We start from the raw sequence: 21,274 nt of genomic DNA on the forward strand, positions 1-21,274 counted from the left end.
ACCTAGGTTCAATTCCCGCTCAGGCAACTGTCTGTGTGGAGTTTGCACATTCTCCCCGTGTCTGCGTGGGTTTCCTCCGGGAGCTTCGGTTTCCTCCCACAGTCCAAAAATGTGCATTTTAGGTAAATTGCCCGTAGTGTTAGGTGAAGGGGTAAATGTAGGGGAATGTGTTTGGGTGGGTTACTCTTCGGAGGATTGGTGTGGACTTGTTGGGCCGAGAGGTCTGTTTCCACACTGTAGGTAATCTAATCTAATATAACTGTGTGGTGTTAGGCAGCCGGTTTCAAAACAGTTTCTACCCTACTGTTGCTAGATTACTGAAAGGACTCACAAACTCTTACCATTGATCTGTACCTGTGTTTTTGTTTCTGCCGCTGTTTACCTATTATTTACTTATCTATGCTACTTAACTCTGTGATCTGCCTGTATTGCTCATAAGACAAAGCTTTCCTTGGTACATGTGACAAAAAATTCAAATTCACAATTCAATTCAATATAAATGCAATGGCTATAAAACATGTCAAGGCCTGGGAATCCTACAGCAAGTAATTTGCCTCCTGTTCACCATCAACAAGGGGACAAGTCAGGAGTGTCGTAGTGTCATACAACATGGAAACAGACCCTTTGTCCGTGCCAACCAGATATCCTAAACTCATCCAGTCCCAGTTGTGATGGAATACTTCCCATTTGCCTGGATGAGTGTGACTCCAACATTCAAGCTCAATATGATTTAAAGATAAGTCCTTTTGATCAGCACCACATTCATTAAGCTAAACGATCACCCTCCAACACCAGCACACAGTGGCAGCAGTCTCTACCAAACTATAAAATTCACTGCAGCTATTCACCTAAGATCCTCAGGCAGCACCTTCCAAACCCACAACCACTTCCATCTAGAAGGTCGAGGGCAGCAGATACATGGGAACACCACCCCTGCAAGTTCCCCTCTGAGCCACTCTCCATCCTGATTTGGAAAGTTATCGCCTTTCCTTCAGAGTTTTTGGGTTTAACTCCTGGAATCCCGTCTCTCAGGGCACTGTGGATCTACCCATAGAACGTGGTGTGCAATAGTTCAAGGGGCAGCTAAGAAGAAACAAGAAATACTGACCTTGTTAGTAATCCTCCTGTTCCGTGAAGGAAAATATGGAAAAAGGTGGTGATGGTAGCTCAGTGGTTAGCACAGCTACCTCATGGCACCAGGGACCTGGGTTTGATTCCAGCTTGGGTGGGTTTGCTTTGGGTTCTATAGTTTCCTCCCACAGTCTGAAGATGTACACGTTAGGGTGGATTGGCCATGTTAAGTTGGCCATAGTGTCCAGGGATGTGCAGGTTAGGTGGATAAGCCATGGGAAATACAGGGATAAGGTGGGAGGCTGGTTCAGGGTGGGATGCTCTTCAGAGGGTGAATTTGATGGGCCAAACAGCCTGCTTCCTCACTGTAGAGGTTCTATATTTCTATGATTTTTAGTGACTTGGCTTTTGTTGATGGGGAAAGCTGGTGGAGAGAGGAGGTAGAGAGGTGGGACAGTGAGTCTTCTGGTATCCTGTGTTTCACTGGCAGGTTCCAAATACCTGATGACTCACAGCCAGTCTTTAAACTGGTTGTGATTGCACTGTGTGAATTATTTCCAAAATCAACTGAATTTATAGGACGACAATGCAGACTAGGATTTGCTCAATCATGGGTGGTTTGTGAAGGGCCTCAAAGACACTGTAGTTTCTACATGGAATAACAGGTGCTCCAAACAGGATGGAAATGGGATATAATGTCATTGTGAATCTGATGTGGAAATATTTTGTTTTCATCTAATTGAAAATGACCTTATTGGTTGTATATTGTATTCTATCACGGCTCTACCTCCTCCCATAGACTATTCATCCTCCAACATATCAAGGTGTCCACCCTACCCATTTTGGTTCATCACAACAAGTTTGTGCAGCATAGGGTTTTAGGGCATATACATGCGCCATTAGGCCAAACCAATCCATGCTGGTATTCATGCTTGCCTCTTTTCTTATTTAAATCTCCCACCCTGACAATCTATTCTCATCACCCTCACTGTTTCCACTTCAACCATTCCCTCAGGTAGCATGTTCCACATTCTCCCAGTCTCCATCACAGGACCATTCGGTCCATTGTGTTTACACCAGCTTCCCACATGAGCATCATTACCTACTGCCAATCTCGTGATATTTTCTCATGTCGTTGAACTTTATTTCTATCTATACAATCATCCCATGCTGTCCCAGGCAGCGTGTTCTATACCGCAACTACGAGCTCTGTGAGAAAACTTTTCCTCATTTCACATTTGCTTCTTTTGCAAATCGCTTTAACTCTAGGTCCTCTGCTTTTTTATCCTTTTCTAAGCACAGTTAGCTTCCACCCTCACCTACTCTATCCAACCCCTTCATTATTTTGAAAACTTCTATCAAATCTCCCCTCAGCCATCTCACAGGGAGAGCAGTCTCAGCTTCTTTGATCTATCTTCATAACTGAAGTTCTCATTCCTGGATCCATTCTTGTAAACTGTTTCTGTGTTGTCTCTGATGTGTTCACATCCTTCCCACAATAAGGCATTTACAACTGTACACAATATTCCAACTGAGTCTAACAAATGTCTTGTATAAATTTAACCTCATATCTCTGCTTTTGTACACTGAATGCTTTAACGTATTTCTCAACCTATCCTGCCACCTTCAATGATCTGGGTAAATATAAAGTTTCTCATTCCTGGATCCATTCTTGTAAACTCTTTTTGCATTGTCTCTGATGTGTTCACATCCTTCTCGCAGTAAGGCATTTACAACTGTACAGAAAATTACAACTGAGGAGTAACAAATGCCTTGCATAAATTCAGCATCACATCTCTGCTCTTGTGCACTGGATGCTTTAACGTATTTCTCAACCTGTCCTGCCACGTTCAACGATCTAAGTAAAACAATCCAGGTCCCCCCAATCCTGCACCCCCTTCAGAATTTATATTGTCCTTCGATGTTCTTCCAATCAAAGTGCACCACCTCACACTTCTCTGCATCAAACCGCATCTGGCGGCACTACAAACATGTCAATATCCATCTGGAGATTCACATTGAAATCTTCAGAGCTTACAATTGGTTCAATCTGCAAAATTTGAACTTGTCACTTCATATCAAGATCCAGATCATTAATCTGTAGCAGGAAAAGCAAGTGCCCTAATATTGACCCCTGGGGATCTTCACTGCAAACCTTTCTCCAGCCTGAAGAACATTCATGAACCATCAGTTTAAGAATTTTAGGTTTTGTTTTCCAGTTAGGAGCTCATCCTTTATTCTCTCCCTCTCACAGAGGTTAACTGGCAATCAGAATTTTGATAATTCTGATAAATGTACAGCAATTGATCAATCTTAAAACAACATTTTTATGGTAGTTAGTGGAAGCATTGAAATGAACTCGCAACAAATACAAATATTAGCTTTGAATGATAACAGCAGATTATCAAAACAAACTACTGATAAATAAGACTGCAACAAAAGAAAAAAACGTTTCTGTCATTTTATATCATTAAGAGTAGTTGGTACTCAAAGAATGAGTGATTGTTCCTGTCAGCATTTACTTTATCATTCAGAACCACTTGGGAGCCAACATGTTCAAAGATGATAAGCTGTGTGCCACAAGGATCAGTGCTGGGTTCACTGCTTTTTGTCATTTATATCAATGATTTGTATGCAAAGATAGGAGGTACAGTTAGTAAGTTTGCAGATGATGCCAAAATTGGAGGTGTCGTGGTCAGTGAAGAAGGTTACCTCAGAGTACAACATGGTCTTGATCAGATGGGCCAATGAGCTTGGGTGTGACAGATGGAGTTTAATTTAGATAAATGTGAGGTGCTGCATTTTGGAAAAGCCAATCATGTACACTAAATGGTAAGGTCCTGGGGAGAGTTTCTAAACAAAGAGATCTTGGAGTGCAAGTTCATAATTCGTTGTAAGTGGAGTCGCAGGTGGATAGGATAGTGAAGAAGGTGTTTGGTATGCTTGCCTTTATTGGTCAATGCATTGAGTATAGAAATTGGGAAGTCATGTTGCAGCTGTAAAGTACATTGGTTAGTAATGTTGTAATGTTTACACTTTTGTAATGTTGCGTTCTATTCTGGTCTTCCTGCTACAGGAAAGGTGCTGTGAACCTTGAAAGGGTGCAGAAAAGATTCAAGGATGTTACCAGGATTGGAGTGTTAGAGCATTAGGGAGAGGCTGAATAGACAGGGGTTATTTTCCCTGGAGTGTCAGAAGCTGAGGAGTGATCTTACAAAGGTTTATGAAATCATGAGGGGCATGAATAGGGTAAATATGGAAGGTCTTTCCCCCAGAATAGTGAAGTTCAAAATTAGAGGGCATAGATTCAAGGTGAGAGGGGACACTTACATGCAGAGGGTGGCGTATGGAATAAGCTGCCAGACAAAGTGATGAAGGCTATTACAATTATGACATTGATGAGGCATCTGGATGGGTATATGAATAGGAAGAATTTATTCTGTTGAGATAGGTAGTTATTGAATTGTTAATTGATCATTTTAGAATGAGGGGACAATAATCTAAGAATTAGGACCCAACCATTCGAAAGAGCTGTTAGGAAGCACTTCTATAAACAGGGTAGTGGAGCTTGGGAATTCTCTTCCTCAAACAGCGGTCAGTGTTAAATTTAAATCTCAGATATTCCACTTTTTAAGTAAGACTCCCAAGGGATTTGGCCCAAGGCAGGTATATGGAGTTAGACCATAGATCAACTATGACCTTATTGAATCACAGAAGAGGCTTGAGGAAATGAATGGCTTACTGCTATTCCTATGTGTCTGTATCAAAGGATATTCAAATAAGGGAATGTTCACATTGAACAAAATAGAGCTCTTCAGTGAGGGAATATATGGGGTGCACAGTGGTTTGCATTGCTGCCTCACAGCATCAAGGACCCAGGTTCGATTTGAGACTTGGGCAACTGTGTATGTTAAGTTTACATGTTCTCCCAGTGTTTGCCAGGTGGCTTCAATTTCCTCCTGCAGTCCAAGTTGTGCAGATTAGTTATATTGGTCATGATGAATTGCCCATAGTGTCCAGGAATGTGCAAGTGGATTAGCCATCAAATACGCAGGGTGAGAGTATGAGTGGGTTGCTCTTTGGAGAGTCAGTGTAGTCTCGACAGGCTCCCACACGGTGGGCATTCTATATTTTTCAAACCCCATTAAGTGTTTTTGAGCCACAGTCTTTGCACCCTGAGCTCTCCTGTAAATATTTTCTAATCCACTTGTTCCAGGATGTAATTCCACATTTCTGGAGCGGGTTACGACTTGAACCTTGGTCTCCTACTTGGATAGACACATTGTTAGAGGGAACTGCACCAAATGCGGGCAAGTGGAACGAGCTGAGTGGGCACCATGGTCGGCACTGACCAGTTTGGGCCGAAGGGCCTGTTGCCTTAAACACGTCTGACCCCCCCCCCCCCCCATCCATCCAAAGACCCAAACCACGAGGTCATGGCGCGGGGAGCGGCACGTGGCCGAAGTTCCGTCAATGAGGGCGGCTGACTTCGACGGTTGGGAGCCGCGCGCGGGAGAGCGCGAGGATCTTTTGAAAAGAGAAAAACGGCCGCCAACTGTCACAGGTGCGCGCGCGTGGGAGGCTATAAATAGGAGCGGCGTCGGCGGGAGATCGGCAGAAAGCGCGAGGCTGACAGAGGGAGAGAGCGCGGGAAAAGTGAACTCTTTAACTGGGTGGACTCGAGGGATATTTCAATTTAGTCAAACCTTCGGGGAATCAAACAGTTAGGGATTGAGGCTGGAGCAGATAAGTGAGGGCGGGTGCAGTCAGAAATAAATCTCCGGGTGAAAAAAAGAACAAGACGAGAGACTATTATCACCTCACGTTATTTAGCGAGTTTGCTCGCTCTAGATTAAAGGAGCCCTTTGTTAACTTAAACACGAATTTGGAAAATGGATGGGTAACTGGTAACGGAATGGCCAGTTTTACAATTTGTTTTTCTTGGGTTTTTGAAATTGGAGAGGGGAAAGATTGGACTTTTTCCGGAAAAGAAAAATAACCACTAGGTTGTGTTTTGGTTCCTTTTCAGTTTGTAACTTGTGTTTAATATTCCAGAAATTTGTTTGGTGACTTTGTTTTTTACAGGAATGGAATAAAATGAATTCCTGATGGATTTGGCTTATCTCATTTAAGTGAGAAAGAAGGCTAAGATGATGAAGGAAAGTCAGAAGAAAAGTGCAGTTCAGACATTAGTTCAATAAAGATTAGATGCTATTATTGATAGGAAAATATTTGGTGGAGTTTGGGATTCATTTTCACCTGTAGGATGATAAAGTAAGGGAGGAATTAGTAGACTTAGGACATAGCCATGGAGAAAACTAAGGTGTAGAGAACTACAATTCAAGGTTCAAGTAGAATAAACAAAGTGCCTGTTCTCAAGAAGGAATGGATAAAGCTAAGAGTAATGGGAAAGGTGTTGGAAAGGCGCTGTCAGAGCAGAGGAAATCTGAGGTAAAGTCATCGGAGATTTTCAGTGGAAACCAGAAAGTCAGTGGGCTTTTTGCAGCTTTGTGTGAGGAAGGTTCAGCTGGTCAGTCACGTCAATGCTGTCAGTGTTCCTCATGGCAATATCTTAAAGGGCTCTGCCATATAAGCAATGGCAATTAATCTGGACAAATCGTCTGATATATCAAGTGAGGTATTTTTAGATGTCTGATATAACAAACTACTTTCTCCCCACAACGTTCCAGATGTCAAGACAAGATTCCAGTTGGCAGCATTAAGATGGCTTTTTAAATGGCATATGTCACCACCTTAACATAGAGCTTCTGATCCTACCACACACCACAAGGAGGCTAGAGGCCAAGAATTTATAATATGAAAGACAGAACTCGTTTGCAAGGTTGGAGGTGGAAGCCCAGACTACCTATGAAGTGTCTTTAGAGGAGACATTGAAGTTTCTACCTGAGGAAGGTGCACTCGGAGTGAGCTCAAGGTCCCTATCAAATTACTCTGTGTGCTGAGGACCAACGATGAATGTCATGGAGTACAGGATCACTCATTTATAGCATACTGTGAGACGGCTGGGCCTGCTAATCTATCGCAGCTGCCACTCTGTCACCAGATGCAGCCAGATGTTTGTATCCTTTGGTCCGAATGGCATAAATGCACTTTTGCAGTTCTGGGTTATGAGGGCCATCATCTTGGGCCCCCAACTTGCAGAGCACTTCAGAAAACATCTCCAGGACACCAGCACCAACCAAATGCACTGCCCTGTAGCCAAAAGCTTCAATGCCCCCTCACAGTTACAATGGACATGCAGGTCCTGGGCCTCTCCCATCACCACTCCCTAACCACCTGACACCTGGAGGAAGAATGCTTCGCCTTCCTCTTCGGGACCCTCCAACCCAACGGCACCAATGTGGATTTCACCAGTTTCCTTATTTTCCTACCCCCTCACTTTATCCCAGTTCCAACCTTCCAACTCAGCACCGCCCTCATCACCTGCCCATCTTCCTTCCCACGTAACTTCTCCCTTCTCCTCTCCATTCTATCATCATTAACCCCACCTATCACACTTTCAGCTACCTTCTCCCCAGCCCCACTCCCCTCCCGTTTATTTCAGCAGCCCCTCGGCTCACAGCCTCATGCCTGGTGAAGGGCTTTTAGCCAAAACATCAATTCTCCTGCTCCTCAGATACTGCATGACCTTTTCCAGCACCATACCATTGACTCCATCTCCAGCATCTGCAGTCCTCGCTTGTGCCTAATTTGGGTGCCATGTCCACGAATGCTGCCATTCAGCAATGTCCAGACTCTCAAAAATGGCATGGCATCTGTTCAATCCACTGATAGGACATTTAAAACTGTTTAGCTTGAGACATTGACAATTATCATTTCACTGCTGCTATTTAAATACACCCAGCTGTCAGATTGGGTTCTGATCACTTGTTCTTTTAGCGCTCAGTCAGTTAGCACCTCAGTGTCCTGCTTTGTTTCTTAGTGCGTATTCAAAGGCAGACATCTTGGCTTGATGGTGAACCCCCTTTAAGTAATAGGGGAGACATCCTGCTGTATGCTGTAAACTACTTAAAGCTTGCACCTGTGCCATGTGCCAGCAGCCTTTACATAGTAACTCACCTGCCAGTGCTGCAAGCAAATGGCTGTGCCTTAGAGTCAAAGAGGAATGGTCTTCTGGGATATCCATGGAGGCTTTCAACAGTCATTGGCCCCAATATTTCAAGGTCCATCTCCTAGATACATTCACAGGCTTGGCTACAGTTGGCAGCACAATCCTGGTGTCAGCATTTTTCAAAAGTAAAAAGTGACATGCAGGTTTGCTGAAACAACAGACTGTGGTTGTGATGATCGCACCATGAGCATCGATTTGTGTCATTGGATCGAAATCCCGTAATTTCTTCTGTAAGGCCCGTAGATGTCAAGGCTTCAAAAAGGCAGTTCACTTTCACCTCAGGTAATAAATGCTCGCCAGGCACATCCATGTCATGGAATTAAGGATAAAAGGAGAAAATAATTCACATCGTGGGTATTGTCAGGCAGGCAGCAACTTCAGTACCTGTGAAGTCAGAAGTGATAGTTGGGCACTTTCACATAGCTGATCCTCTGGTACAAGATCCTCTGCTTCAGTTAACTAAAATATGTACCCTGAGTCAAAACAATGCACAAATGGCATTTTTTTCTGCAGATCCCACTACTGTTGGTGACATCTACAGTGTTGACAATGCAGACTTAATGTCAACTTTGACTTCAGTGCAGCTAGTTCATCTGGAAAGGCTCAATGCCACATCGAGTGTCCTGATGAAAACTGGAAATGATGCCAAGTTATGCAATGTCTCAAGCAAGTCTGCAGTTGGAGCACTATGCTGATGCAACTGGTCAAGGCCAGGTGGCTTTGTATTCTTCTGGTTGTAACTTTGTTGATGTCACTCCAGTCATCTCTGATTGTTGTCTCCGAATAGCTCATTGTCATGTACAAGAAGATCAGCAAGTTACAGGAGGTCGTAGCATTGTGCAGTAAATCATTGACCCCAGAACACAGAGGGAATTGTGAAGAAATGACAAAGATTGAAACAGTGAAAACCTTCCTTGAATGTCTATTGGTGACTCAATGAAGGTGGACATGCAGAGCTTCTTCACTCTCAAAAGGGCAGTCATGGCAGAAACTGTCCAAGGTCCAGAAAAAACCTGCAGAATTTGCTACAACAGCTAACATGGAGTGACTGTTAAGGATGGTCTTCGAAGAGGTGTCTGGCCAGGTGGTAGCATTTTTGAGTGAAATGAATGGATATGTGGACTTATATAGCTTTATTTTTACTCTGTTACAGTACCCATATGAACAACAACTCCATCATTGAAATGTCTTGTAAGATAGTTGTTTGTTGTGTAATTTTTCTACCAGTGTTTATTGCCTGCCCACTCTGAGGACCTGGAGGATATTCTAATAAAGAATGGTCGATCTGGAAAGGTAGCTTATCCCATATTTGTAAGTCTTTAGTTTGTGAAGATTACACAATCACTTATGAGACATATAAAGAATTACCATGATTTTATATTTTCAGATTAAAGACCAATTTAAAGATATTGCCCATCATTTTTCTAAAGATGAGTGGGCAGAGCTAAGTGAATGGGAAAAAACACGCTATAAGAATGTGAAGAGGAACTATGAGGCCATGCTTGCAATAGGTTTGTACAAAGTCAATGTTTTTTGCTTTCCATCTGTGAAGCTGCCTTTCCTGACAACTTTTGACATGTGCTGGCTTCTCTGAATATTGCATTGTTCTGGTCAGTCTTGTCTTGTGAAGACAGACGTTGGGTTGGGATTTTCCATTTTGCATTATTAACACCCATTAGACCTGTTGTGAGAAGTAAATTGCTGTCCTGGGCCTTGGAACTTCTGAATATTGATTTTCTCATTGTTAAATCGCAGATGAAGGTTCTGAATTTTCCAGAGTACAAAAGTGAGAAATCCTATCTGAGTTTTAGCAATGTGATTTTAAGCAGCAGTGTGGTTATTTGCTCATTGGACCACCATAGACTTAGCTTTCAATTGAAAAACTATTTTGTGTTATGGACCAGACTAAACCCCCTCAAAATATTCAGAACACAGACCAGGCCCTAACTTTTTCTTCCTTTAAAGGTAAATGTAAAGTATTGCGTTCCAGATTCAAATCAGTTGGCCAAAATGCTAGATTTAAAGTAATGATGTGGAGGTGCTGGTGTTGGACTGGGTTGTACAAGGTCAAAAATAAACTTATGACCTGGTGTTGTCAGATTTATCCACGATAGTTAATATTGAACAAAAGAAAGAAGAAACTGGAATAACTTGATCCTATTGGAAAACAAACAATAGTAAAAGCAGTAAATGTCACTAATTAACTGTTCCAATATCATCCCATAAACAATCCCTTGACAAAAGGCAAATTCAGAAAATAGATTGTCTCACATGCAATTCCAGCAACAAGAAGAGAATCCCCAGTTTTGGCTGTAACTGAAAGGGAAAAATAGTTTCCACTTCTTTGAGATGCCAACAGCAACTGCTGAAACTAAATATTCTGGTTCTGTGACAGCTTGACCACACCATTCAGTCTTCTTCTCTTGTTCCATAGTTTAGTGGCTCTGGTTGACTGCTCAGCGGCTTTGACTTAAAATCACTCTTCAAAACCAATAGGATAAAATAACCTCTTAAAGCCCATGGTATCATCAAGTGACCACTCTCAAATGACAATTATATCTCCACCTGACCGAAAATAAAACCACCAATGGCATTTCTATTGTCACTGTGCTAGAGGTGAGTAAAAAGCACACCAAACATTGAATGTAGGAGTTTCTGGCCCCTGTATCCTAATTAATCAGTGAGGTGAGGTGAGGCCCTTTTTAGTCATGGCTGACCATGGGTTGCATCCTCGTTCTGGCTTTGCTTCCCTGAAGCAATGTCACTTATGACTGAAGAGACCAATGCTGGAGTGGTAGTCCTGGTTGCAGCGGTTACATCTGTATGTGGTCGTTGATCTGCTAGAACTGCTGCACTGCTTCCTTCATGTCCAATTGTCCACTGCAGGGATCATCAGCTTTGTTTCCTCTGTTTTAAGGTGTTGGTTCAGGATGCTTCTCCATCTTGTGCAGTCAGCTGCTAGCCATTCCTGGGACTCCGTAACGATACCAAGCGCTTTCAGGTCCCTCATGCAAATGTCCTTGTAGCCGCTGGGGTTGCCCAGTGCATCTCTTTCCGGATGCAAGCTATCCATAGAGGATATCCTTTGGGATTCTGCTGTCCTCTATGCGGTGGACGTGGCCCAGCAAGCGCAGTCTCTGCTGCCTGAGAAGAGTGTGCAATGTGGGAAGGCCAGTGTGAGATAGGACCACTGCGTTGAACACTCTGTCTTGCCAGAATATGCCTAGGATACAGCGGATACTCCTCAAGTGGAATGTGTTCAGTCTTCTCTCCTGTTTGGAATTTGTAATCCACGCTTCACTGCTGTACAGCAGTGTGCTTATGACACAGGCATTGTAGACTGACATTTTTGTCTTCACCGTCAGCTTGGGATTTGTCCATACTAGAGTTGTGAGGTGAGCACGAGTTGAGGCTGCTTTCCCGATCCTCTTGTCGATATCTGTATCCAAGGAGTGGTTATCAGTAAAGATAGGTAAATTGGTGGATGACATTGAGTTCGTAGTTATTGATGGTGATGACCGGCAGTGCCTCTGTGTCCTGACCCAGGACGCTTGTCTTCTTCAGACTGACAGACAGTTCTAAATCCTTGCAAGCATGAGAGAGGCGGACTGTCAGTAACTGGAGTTCCTGCTGGGTGTATGTTGCAACTGCAGCATCATCGGCAAGCAGCATGTCCCTGACGAGTGCCGCGCCTAGATTTGTTTTGGGTCTAAGGCAGGCCAGGTTGAAGATCCTGCCATCTGATAGGTAAGTGCATAGGTAAATCCCCTCCAAAGGCATGTTTCAGGACCACTGCAAAAAAAAATCCCTGAGTGTGAGTGAGGATGCAGCCTTGTTTGACACCGCTGCAGATGTGGAAGGGCTCAGAAGTGTTGCGATTAACTACTGTCCCTTTCATGTTACTGTGGAAAGATTCTATCATGCTCAGCAGTTTCGGTGGGCAGCCGATCTTCAGGAGAACCTTGAAAAGACCTGCTGACCAGGTCAGTGCCTTGGTGAGGTCGATGAAAGCGACATACAGGGCATTTTCTGTTCTCTGCACTTCTCCTGCAGTTGGTGAAGGGAGAAGATCATGTCCACTGTTGTCCTTTCAGCTTGGAAACTGCACTGTGACTCTGGGTATTCACATTCTGCCAGTTTCTGCAGGTGAGTCAAGATGACCCTAAGCAAAGGCTTTGCTGAAAGTGTTGAGGAGAGAGATACCTCTGCAGGTGTTGCAGTTGCTCCTCTCACCCTTGTTTTTGGAGAGGGCAATGATCTTGGCTTCCCACATGGCCTGTGGTACAGCTCCTTCTTGCTAGCACTGACAGAGGCCTTTATGCAATGGGAGCAGTAAGCTAATCTTAGGAAGTGGTCCGAAAGATTGTGCGGGCCCTGGGGGGGGGTAGGTAGGGAGATTAATGTGCGTGAGGGATCGGATGTGGACTAAGGGATGGAGGGGGAGACGGGTTAATGTGGTCTGACGGTTGGGGGAGAGAGGGGTTAATGCATTCTGAGGGATGGGGGGAGAGTGAGGTTAATGTGCTGTGAGGGATGGTGTGGCGGGTGAGAGGGGGATAATGTGGTCTGAGGGAAGGGGGGGCTAGAGAGGGGTTAATGCAATCTGAGGGATGAGGAGATAAAGAGGGATTCATGCAGTCTGAGGGGTGCAGAGGGGTTAATGTCCGTTGAGGATGGGGGTGCAAGGGGTTAATGTGCTCTGAGGGATGGTGGGGGTGAGAGGGTTCATGTGCACTGAGGAATGGGGAAGGAGAGAGAGGTTAATGCGGTTTTAGGGAATGGAGGAGGAGAGAGGGGATAATGCGGCCTGAGGGATGGGGGAGGGAGGGGTTAATGTGGTCTGAGGGAGAGAGGGGTTAATGCAGTCTGAGGGGTGAGGATAGACAGGTTAATCCAGTCTGAGGGATGGGGTAGGAGAGGGGTTAATGTGCTCTGAGGAGTTTGGAGGAGAGAGGGGTTAATGCTGTTAAAGCTCACTTGGTTTTCCTACTAATAATGAGAGAACAAGAAAAAGAAATTATTAAAGATCCTTTATTGATTGCTTCTCACCATGTGGCGGGGGAGCCCAGCAATCCAGAGTGTGTGCTTACACAATAGGCACTGCTGCAAGTGCTCTCCAGTGTGATTACACAAGTCCAGGCTTTTTATATTTTTTTCTTTAAAAAAGAGGCATTTCCTGCAGTTTCGTGTGCAACTGCCCCCAATTCAGTTACTGCTGGGACATGTTGGGACAAGCCTTTTGTCACGTGTACTTGTTATCTTGCTGTTCACAGTAGTTTTTGTTTACACTTGGACATGTTCAAGCTAATCATGCCCTGCCCTGACACCATTTTGTTTAACATATCAGTTTCAAGCAAGCTAAAGTGTATCCTAAAATGTACCATTTTTACAATCCCCCTTGATTATTCCATAATCACACATCAAAAAGGTTGTTGGCTGGAAATAATACCATGCAAACATTTAAGCCGAAATATAGCCCCTACAAACAACAGAATAATAGAGACATAATGATTAATCATGCCCCAGAAATTACCCAGTAAATTAAAAGGCCACCATCCCACAGGGGGTCCTTCTGAATTCCTTCAATGTAGGTGTTTATGGTCTCTATCTCTTGGGTCACGTTGTAATAGAAGTCAGTGATATTAATAATGCACATGTTACTAATCACCTTACATATGCCATCCTCTTTAGCCAAGAGTTAATCTAGGGCATAATGGTTCTGTAAGGCAAAGAGTCGCAATTCCCTGAGTTCCTTATTCATGCTATCAAGCGCCTTGATGGTGGCGTTTCCTAGGATGGTGAGGCCACAGATTAGAAAGTTTCTGTTCTTGGTGACTATCACTCCTGACCCACCAAGACTGAGGGTACCTAGGAAACCGTACCCCATGGAGGATCAAGGATCTTAGGATCCTTCCACTGCTCACAAAATTCCTCGGAGACAGATAGGGATGAAAGTCAATGAGGGACTTTGATATCATAAGGACAGGGAATGGTTATTGGTCTAACAGTACCAATCGGGTGGGAAGCTTCCTAACAGTGGTAGCATAGGTACCATTGAACATGAACATAAATCCACCGGTCACTTGGTAACCAGTGGAATTTCTAGGCTATTTCTCCCGAGAATAACCTACCTCGAGCCAATTATCTGTAGGTGACCATTGCTCATTGGGATTATGATTTTTAACTCTGAAAGACTAGTTCACGACCTGGACATGATCCCATGTCTATTGCCACACACTACCTGAGTGCCTCGAGTGAGGTCTACACACTTGGGACTTGTTACAGGAACAATGATATTGTTCGCTACTTAAGTCACAGCTGTGTTGGAGGCAGTGCTTCAGCACACAAGAGATGTTATGGGATACAATTACCATTCCAGACGTCCATCCCTTTCCGTTGTGGCACATCGGGTAACTAGTGCCATTGTCATAGTTATATTGTCGAGTGAGATTGGGACGCCTGTTTGTTCGGTTTCTCCACTTCAGCCGGGACCTTGGCATATGTACAAATTCCCTATAGACCTAATTTCTCCGACAACAAGTTAGGTTATCCACTTTCTCAGGTGTCTCTGACGATGTCAGACTCCAACACAGGGCTTTCCCTACCAGGGTGGTCTTCCATGCATTCTCCTGTACTTTGGTACTGTTGGAGACTTTAAGGAGGGTGCAGAGCTGGCCCCTGGTTAGTGACCAAACAGGCGTAGCAACTAACATTAAGGTGGTTGAAAGCGATAGGGGATAACATATTCCCTTTCCCGACCGTGAATTTTAAGATGGGTGCACCAGAATAAATTATCCTGCAGACTCACAACAGAAAATGTTTGAAAAGATACAAGGAGCAAGACAAGCATGGTTAAAATCAGTCCTTGGTGGTCGTAGCTCTCCTAGTCATCTGTGGTGGTGGGACAGCTCTCTTGCAATCTAATTGCTGAATCCAGTTGGATAGCCCTTCGACCTTCACAGCAGTGGGAGAAGTGAGCAGAACTTGGAATGGTCTTTTCCACCATGGCTCTAACTTCTTGCGTCCCCAGTTCTGTATTAGGACCAGGTCTCCGGGCTGAGGGCAGGCACTTCCTCCAATCCGTCGTTACCGTTCTGGGCCTCCTGAACTTGGGAATGTAGAGCTAAAACAGATTTTGTTAAAGATTGAGCATATGTTATTAATTTCTCATTCATTGTATGTAGATCACAAGTGATTGTTGGGTTCCGTCTGGTTTCCCAGGGAGTCCTTAGTGGCCTGCTGTATATCAATTCTGCTGGAGTCAATTTAATCGTGGAGTGCGGGGTGACCCTCATTTCAGAAAGGGCTAGTGTTAAGACCTTTAACCAGGTTAGATCAATCTCGTCAGCCAGCTTTGCTAACTTTTTTTATAGGACCCCATTAGTCCTTTCCACTATATCTGCGGCTGCAGTTCACAGTGGAACTGCTGTCTGATAGTAAAATGCTCACCCAGTTCCTTATTTATCTTTGCCACAAAATGGGCGCCATTATCAGAACTGATGATTTCAGGAAAACTGAATCTCAAAATGATCCCAAATTCCCATGCCGTAGCAAGATCATAATGGTGGTTTCCGCAATCCCATCCGTTGTGGGCTGTGCTTCCATCCAGCAGCTAAAAACATCAATAATAACCAAACAATATTTGTAACAATGCACACGCGGTAGTTCTACAAAAGTAAGTCGAATACATTGAAAAGGTTGTTGCGGAAGCGATGTTTTCCCTCCTGGATCTGGCACCGATTTTCCTGGGTTGTGCTTGGCACATATATTGCAAAATGCCACAATTCACCAGTTTCCTTATTCATTTTCGGGTGCCACCAGGTTGCATTACATAATTTTACCATTCCCCTTTTGCCCGCATGAATTAATGAGTGAACATAATCAAGCAGGGTGGGGAAGAAGGAATCAGATACACAAACTTTACTATTCGAGGTTAGCCAAAGACGTGTTGCACCCCCTACATTGGTACACCCACTACATTGCCACATGTGGTTTTTGACCACAGGGGTTTCCCCCTGTAAGCTCTTTACCTTCTCACTTTTGGGCAGGGCTGCAGTGTTGTAAAGTTGTGATAAGGATGCTGCGCTAATAGGGTGGTGCTGTTCTTGCGCTCCTTGCTGGGTGAACTCATCCACCCGTCTATTCCCCCGAGAGATATCATCATTGTTGGTGGAATGATCAGCAAACTTAATTGATCTGTCAGGCTCTCTGCGATTATCTCTGCTTTTTGCTGCATCAGCGGGATTGAGACCATGTCCTGGTGGGCTAATCACCCCCCCCCCATTGTCCGGAGAAGATTTATCATTTTCAAGTGGGGGGCTGATGGGTCAGGTGATGATTGCCCATCACCCTTGAGTGGTGGGCCATATGGTTGCGGATTTCCCCAGGACCCACCCTTAACGGGATCCTCATCGTCAGAATTAAAAACAGTGCATCCATTCTGGACAGGTCGTCTAGACAGTTTAAGCCTTTACCCTCATCCTTTTGAGTTACTGCCAGTTGGAGAGTGCTCTCAGGTTTTGGGTCTGGTTTTAATTCCTTTTGTTTGTTACATCAATAACACTCAGCTTTCAAAACTTCCCATTTCTTTTATGCCTCCGTCGTCGTAGATAACCCAGTCCCTCTCTTACATGCATTATCTTGCCAACTCTTAATTTTTGTTTAGTCCTGCCTTCTCTTGGTCTCCTGTTTCCTTTCCCTAATCATTCCCTTCCATTTATCACTCACCTTTTTATCTTGTATTTTCCTTTCGGCCTCTTTGATTGCAGCTACATTCCAGGTATCCCCTTATGGCCATTTATCAGTGCCCAGATATTTAGTCAACTGTGTGCTCAATACTCTATTGTCTTTTCCCTTTTCCAAATTCTGTTTATACATGTACTGTACTGGGGAATCTCTGTCACTCTTGTCTAGTCATTGTCCCATCTTTTAAAATGTAAGATGAATTTATGCCTAAATCCCAATAAAGAATTTACACAGCCTTAATTGTCAATCAGAGCTTGTTTCAGAGTATGTCCTCTGACCAGATTAGATTTTAGTTTTTCCTAATTCTTTTATCCTTATGTAACCCTATATCGAGACTTCTGTCTTTGGCTGGGTTAGTTGTCAACCCACAACCGACCCTCAAGAAACTTCTGTCTCTGACCCGATTTTCTGAACAAGTCCACCCATGACAAATTCCTAAGGGGCCACCATATTCCTGTAAATTAACACTAAACCTTTTTCCTTCAGTCCAGTCCTTCCTACACCATGAGGAAGGAGCAATTTGTTCTTCTGGGTGTCTTCAATGCCATAGTGGGTGCAGAGCATGACTCATGGCCATTCTGCCTTGGGCATTTTGGCGTTGGCAAAATGAATGAGAATGGACAATGACTGCTTGAACTGTGTGTCACTAACTCCTACTTTCAGACAAAGCCTCAGCACAAGGAGAACTGGCGCTCAAAGCATTGGCACCAACTTTATCTGATCCGAGTTAGATCTGCCATCATCAAACATGTTCTCCACGCACGCTTTTATCATAGTGTGACTGTGACACAAACCACTCCTTAGTGTGTTGCAAGATTAGGCTGCAACCTAAGAGATTCCATCACACTAAGCAACAGGGGAACCCGTGCATCAATGTCAACAAGATGTCCCAACCAAACCTTGTGCAACAGTTCTTCGAGGCTTTTGAGAGAGAACATAGTGCGTTACAAAACTGAGACTCTGGCACAGAGAAGTTGGAAACCTTGCAGGATACCATACACCACACATCCCTGGCTATCTTTGGGAAGAAGACCAGCAAGAAAAAAGACTGATTTGAGGCTAAGACGAACAAGATGACCGCCGTTGTTGAAGCCAAGCGTGTCGCCCTTGCTGAGTACAAGTGATCAGCTAGCGGGAAGAACCTGCAGATTCTCAGGGCTGCCAGGAACCAAGTTCAGCAGACAGTCAGGCATTGCACTAACTGGTATGGGACACAGCTAAGTGAGAAAATTCAGACTGGGAACATTAGGGGAGTATACAAAGGCATCAAGAAGGCACGAGGGCTAGCTCAGAGCAAGACAGCCCCCCTCAAATCCTCTACTGGGGAAGTAATCACAAACACAGGCCAGCAGATGGAGAGGTGGGTTGAACAATATTCTGATGTCTACTGTATTCGCTTCACCACCTGATGCCATCATGTGCTTGCTGAGCATGTACGAACTAGGTGCAGAGCCATCAGTCTAGAAGAGCTCAGCAAGGCCATTGACCGCCTGGCCTCAGGCAAGGTTCCGGGTTGCGACGGGATTCCTCCTGATCTTAAACTCCCATCCTTGGGAAAAGACAACTGCCATTAGATGATTAGATTAGATTACTTAGTGTGGAAACAGGCCCTTCAGCCCAACAAGTCCACACCAACCCTCCGAAGAGCAACCCACTCAGACCCATCCTCCTACGTTTACCCCTTTGCCTAACACTATGGGCAATTTAGCGTAATTTCACCTGGACAGTCTCAGATTCCTCCCTCCCCTTCCTCGACCTTTCTATTTCTATCTCAGGCGACCGAATCAACACGGACATCTACTACAAACCAACCGACTCCCACAGCTACCTGGACTACACCTCCTCCCATCCTGCCCCCTGTAAAAACGCCATCCCATTCTCCCAATTCCTTCGACTCCGCCGCATCTGCTCCCAGGAGGACCAGTTCCAAAAACGCACATCCCAGATGGCCTCCTTCTTCAAGGACCGCAATTTCCCCCCCGACGTGGTCAACGATGCCCTCCACCGCATCTCTTCCACTTCCCGATCCTCCGCCCTTGAACCCCGCCCCTCCAACCACCACCAGGACAGAACCCCACTGGTCCTCACCTACCACCCCACCAATCTCCATGTACAGCGCATCATCTGCCGCCATTTCCGCCACCTCCAAACGGACCCCACCACCAAGGATATATTTCCCTCCCCTCCCCTATCAGCATTCCCTAAAGACCACTCCCTCCGTGACTCCCTCGTCAGATCCACACCCCCCACCAACCCAACCTCCACTCCCGGCACCTTCCCCTGCAACCGCAGGAGGTGCAAGACTTGCGCCCACACCTCCCCCCTCACCTCCCTCCAAGGCCCCAAAGGAAACTTCCATATCCGCCACAGATTCACCTGTACCTCCACACATATCATCTATTGCATCCTTTGCACCCGATGTGGCCTCCTCTATATTGGGGAGACGGGCCGCCTACTTGCGGAGCGTTTCAGGGAACACCTCTGGGACACCCGGACCAACCAACCCAACCACCCTGTAGCTCAACATTTCAATTCCCCCTCCCACTCCACCAAGGATATGCAGGTCTTTGGACTCCTCCATCGTCAGACCACAGCGAAACGACGATTGGAGGAAGAACGCCTCATCTTCCGGCTAGGAACCCTCCAACCACAAGGGATGAACTCAGATTTCACCAGTTTCCTCATTTCCCCTCCCCCCAGCCTGTCTCAGTCAAATCCATCAAATTCAGCACCGCCTTCCTAACCTGCAATCTTCTTCCCGACCTCTCCGCCCCCACCCCAGTCTGACCTATCACCCTCACCTTGACCTCTTTCCACCTATCACATTTCCGACGCCCCTCCCCCAAGTCCCTCCTCCCTATCTTTTATCTTAGCCTGCTGGACCAACTTTCCTCATTCCTGAAGAAGGGCTAATGCCCGAAACGTCGATTCTCCTGTTCCCTAGATGCTGCCTGACCTGCTGCGCTTTTCCAGCAACACATTTCCATCGGCAATTTAGCGTAGCCAATTCACCTAACCTGCACATTTTTGGATAGTGGGAGGAAGCCAGAGCACCCGGAGGAAACCCACGCAGTCACTGGGAGAATGTGCAAATTCCACACAGTCAGTTGCCTGAGGCAGAAATTGAAATCCCGGGTCTCTGGCACTGTGAGGCAACAGTGCGAACCACGGTGCCACCGTGCCGCCCACAAATCTGATCAAGTGCTGCCCCACAAATCTGATCAAGTGCTGCAAGACTAGCTTACTGCTCTCAATTAATCAGCGCATTTTACTAAATAACTTACATTGAGATGCTGTTTGATTTCATATTTTAAAATCATTTTGAACCAAATTTAACCTTCCAGGCTAAGGATGCTGGGGTGCACACTTCCTTTCTGGCTCTCACTGCTAGCAAGGTGCTGGAATATATATACTTCTGCCTTTCAATTTTGCTTCCCTGAAAGGACATATTCCAATCACTCCTGAAACACAATCAACGTGAACTGATTTCTAATTGATATGAGTAGTGTTAAACCACAATGAAACACTGTCATTTATAATGAGAATGGTATTTGTAGAAAGCAGAAAAAAATCTTTATCCTTTGACATTAGTTTGAAAGTGCCTCTTTCCACACTTAGCTGCTGACTGAAATGTGGATTCTTTGCAAAATTTAATGTTATTTCAGACTCGTGCTGTCCATGTTTATCTTTGACATGGTGCTTGTGTTGTTTTCCTTTGCTCATTGTAGTAAACCTTATACATTTTAAAGTGCTGACTCAAGATAAAAAAAAATCACTTGGAAATAATGGAGGTAACCTTTGCATCTTTGATATCTTTCCTTTTCCTGTACATTGAGGCATCACAATATGCTGCTTTCATTTTGAGCCTGCAGTTGGTCACACACTAGAAGGGAAAAATAAATTTAAAGGCTGTTGGATGTCCATTGGTCTGGGTGCTGTGTTTCAAGTAATCTGGCGTAATGTGACAGCTTCTTTTAACTTGCTTAATTGTAGCTGGATGAATATTTGGGTGCCATCATGGAAGGATGTCCTGTATTGCTCTTACCTGAGATTCTGAAATGATTGGATTCAACAGGTTTCTTATTTCACTCTGATAAGTAAAAATAAATATTGACAATTGTAAATGGCCAATGATTGAAATATTTTAATTTTTACAGGATTGAATGTACCAAAGCCAGCATTCATGTTGAGACATGGCAGAGGTAATCGACCTTGTGTGTATGAGTCTAGTGATTCAGATGAAGATTGGACACCTAAATGTCTTGTGAAAAACCCACTACGTAAGTTGAATTTGTTTCCTTTGTTAAAAATCTTAAAATGTTTTAT

The 21,274-nt window shown here is 44.6% G+C and overlaps 1 protein-coding gene across 4 annotated transcripts in view; it reads left to right on the top strand.

Moving 5' to 3' along the window:
- Positions 1-1,974: 1,974 nt before the first annotated feature.
- Positions 1,975-21,274, top strand: part of LOC122544249 (uncharacterized) — a 34,418-nt gene continuing 15,118 nt past the window's right edge. Inside the window, exons 1-4 of one of the 4 annotated variants that reach the window (XM_087981082.1) lie at positions 1,975-5,635; positions 6,762-9,496; positions 9,591-9,714; positions 21,106-21,228. In XM_087981082.1, coding sequence (XP_087837208.1) covers positions 9,702-9,714; positions 21,106-21,228 — 136 coding nt within the window. In that variant the 5' untranslated portion in view covers positions 1,975-5,635; positions 6,762-9,496; positions 9,591-9,701. The other 3 variants (XM_087981084.1, XM_087981085.1, XM_087981083.1) reach the window with 3 other exon arrangements.

The sequence above is a fragment of the Chiloscyllium plagiosum genome, unplaced genomic scaffold (genome assembly GCF_037043375.1).
Source record: "Chiloscyllium plagiosum isolate Xiang-an unplaced genomic scaffold, Cpla_swu_hap1 HiC_scaffold_38, whole genome shotgun sequence".
Classification (NCBI taxonomy): domain Eukaryota; kingdom Metazoa; phylum Chordata; class Chondrichthyes; order Orectolobiformes; family Hemiscylliidae; genus Chiloscyllium; species Chiloscyllium plagiosum.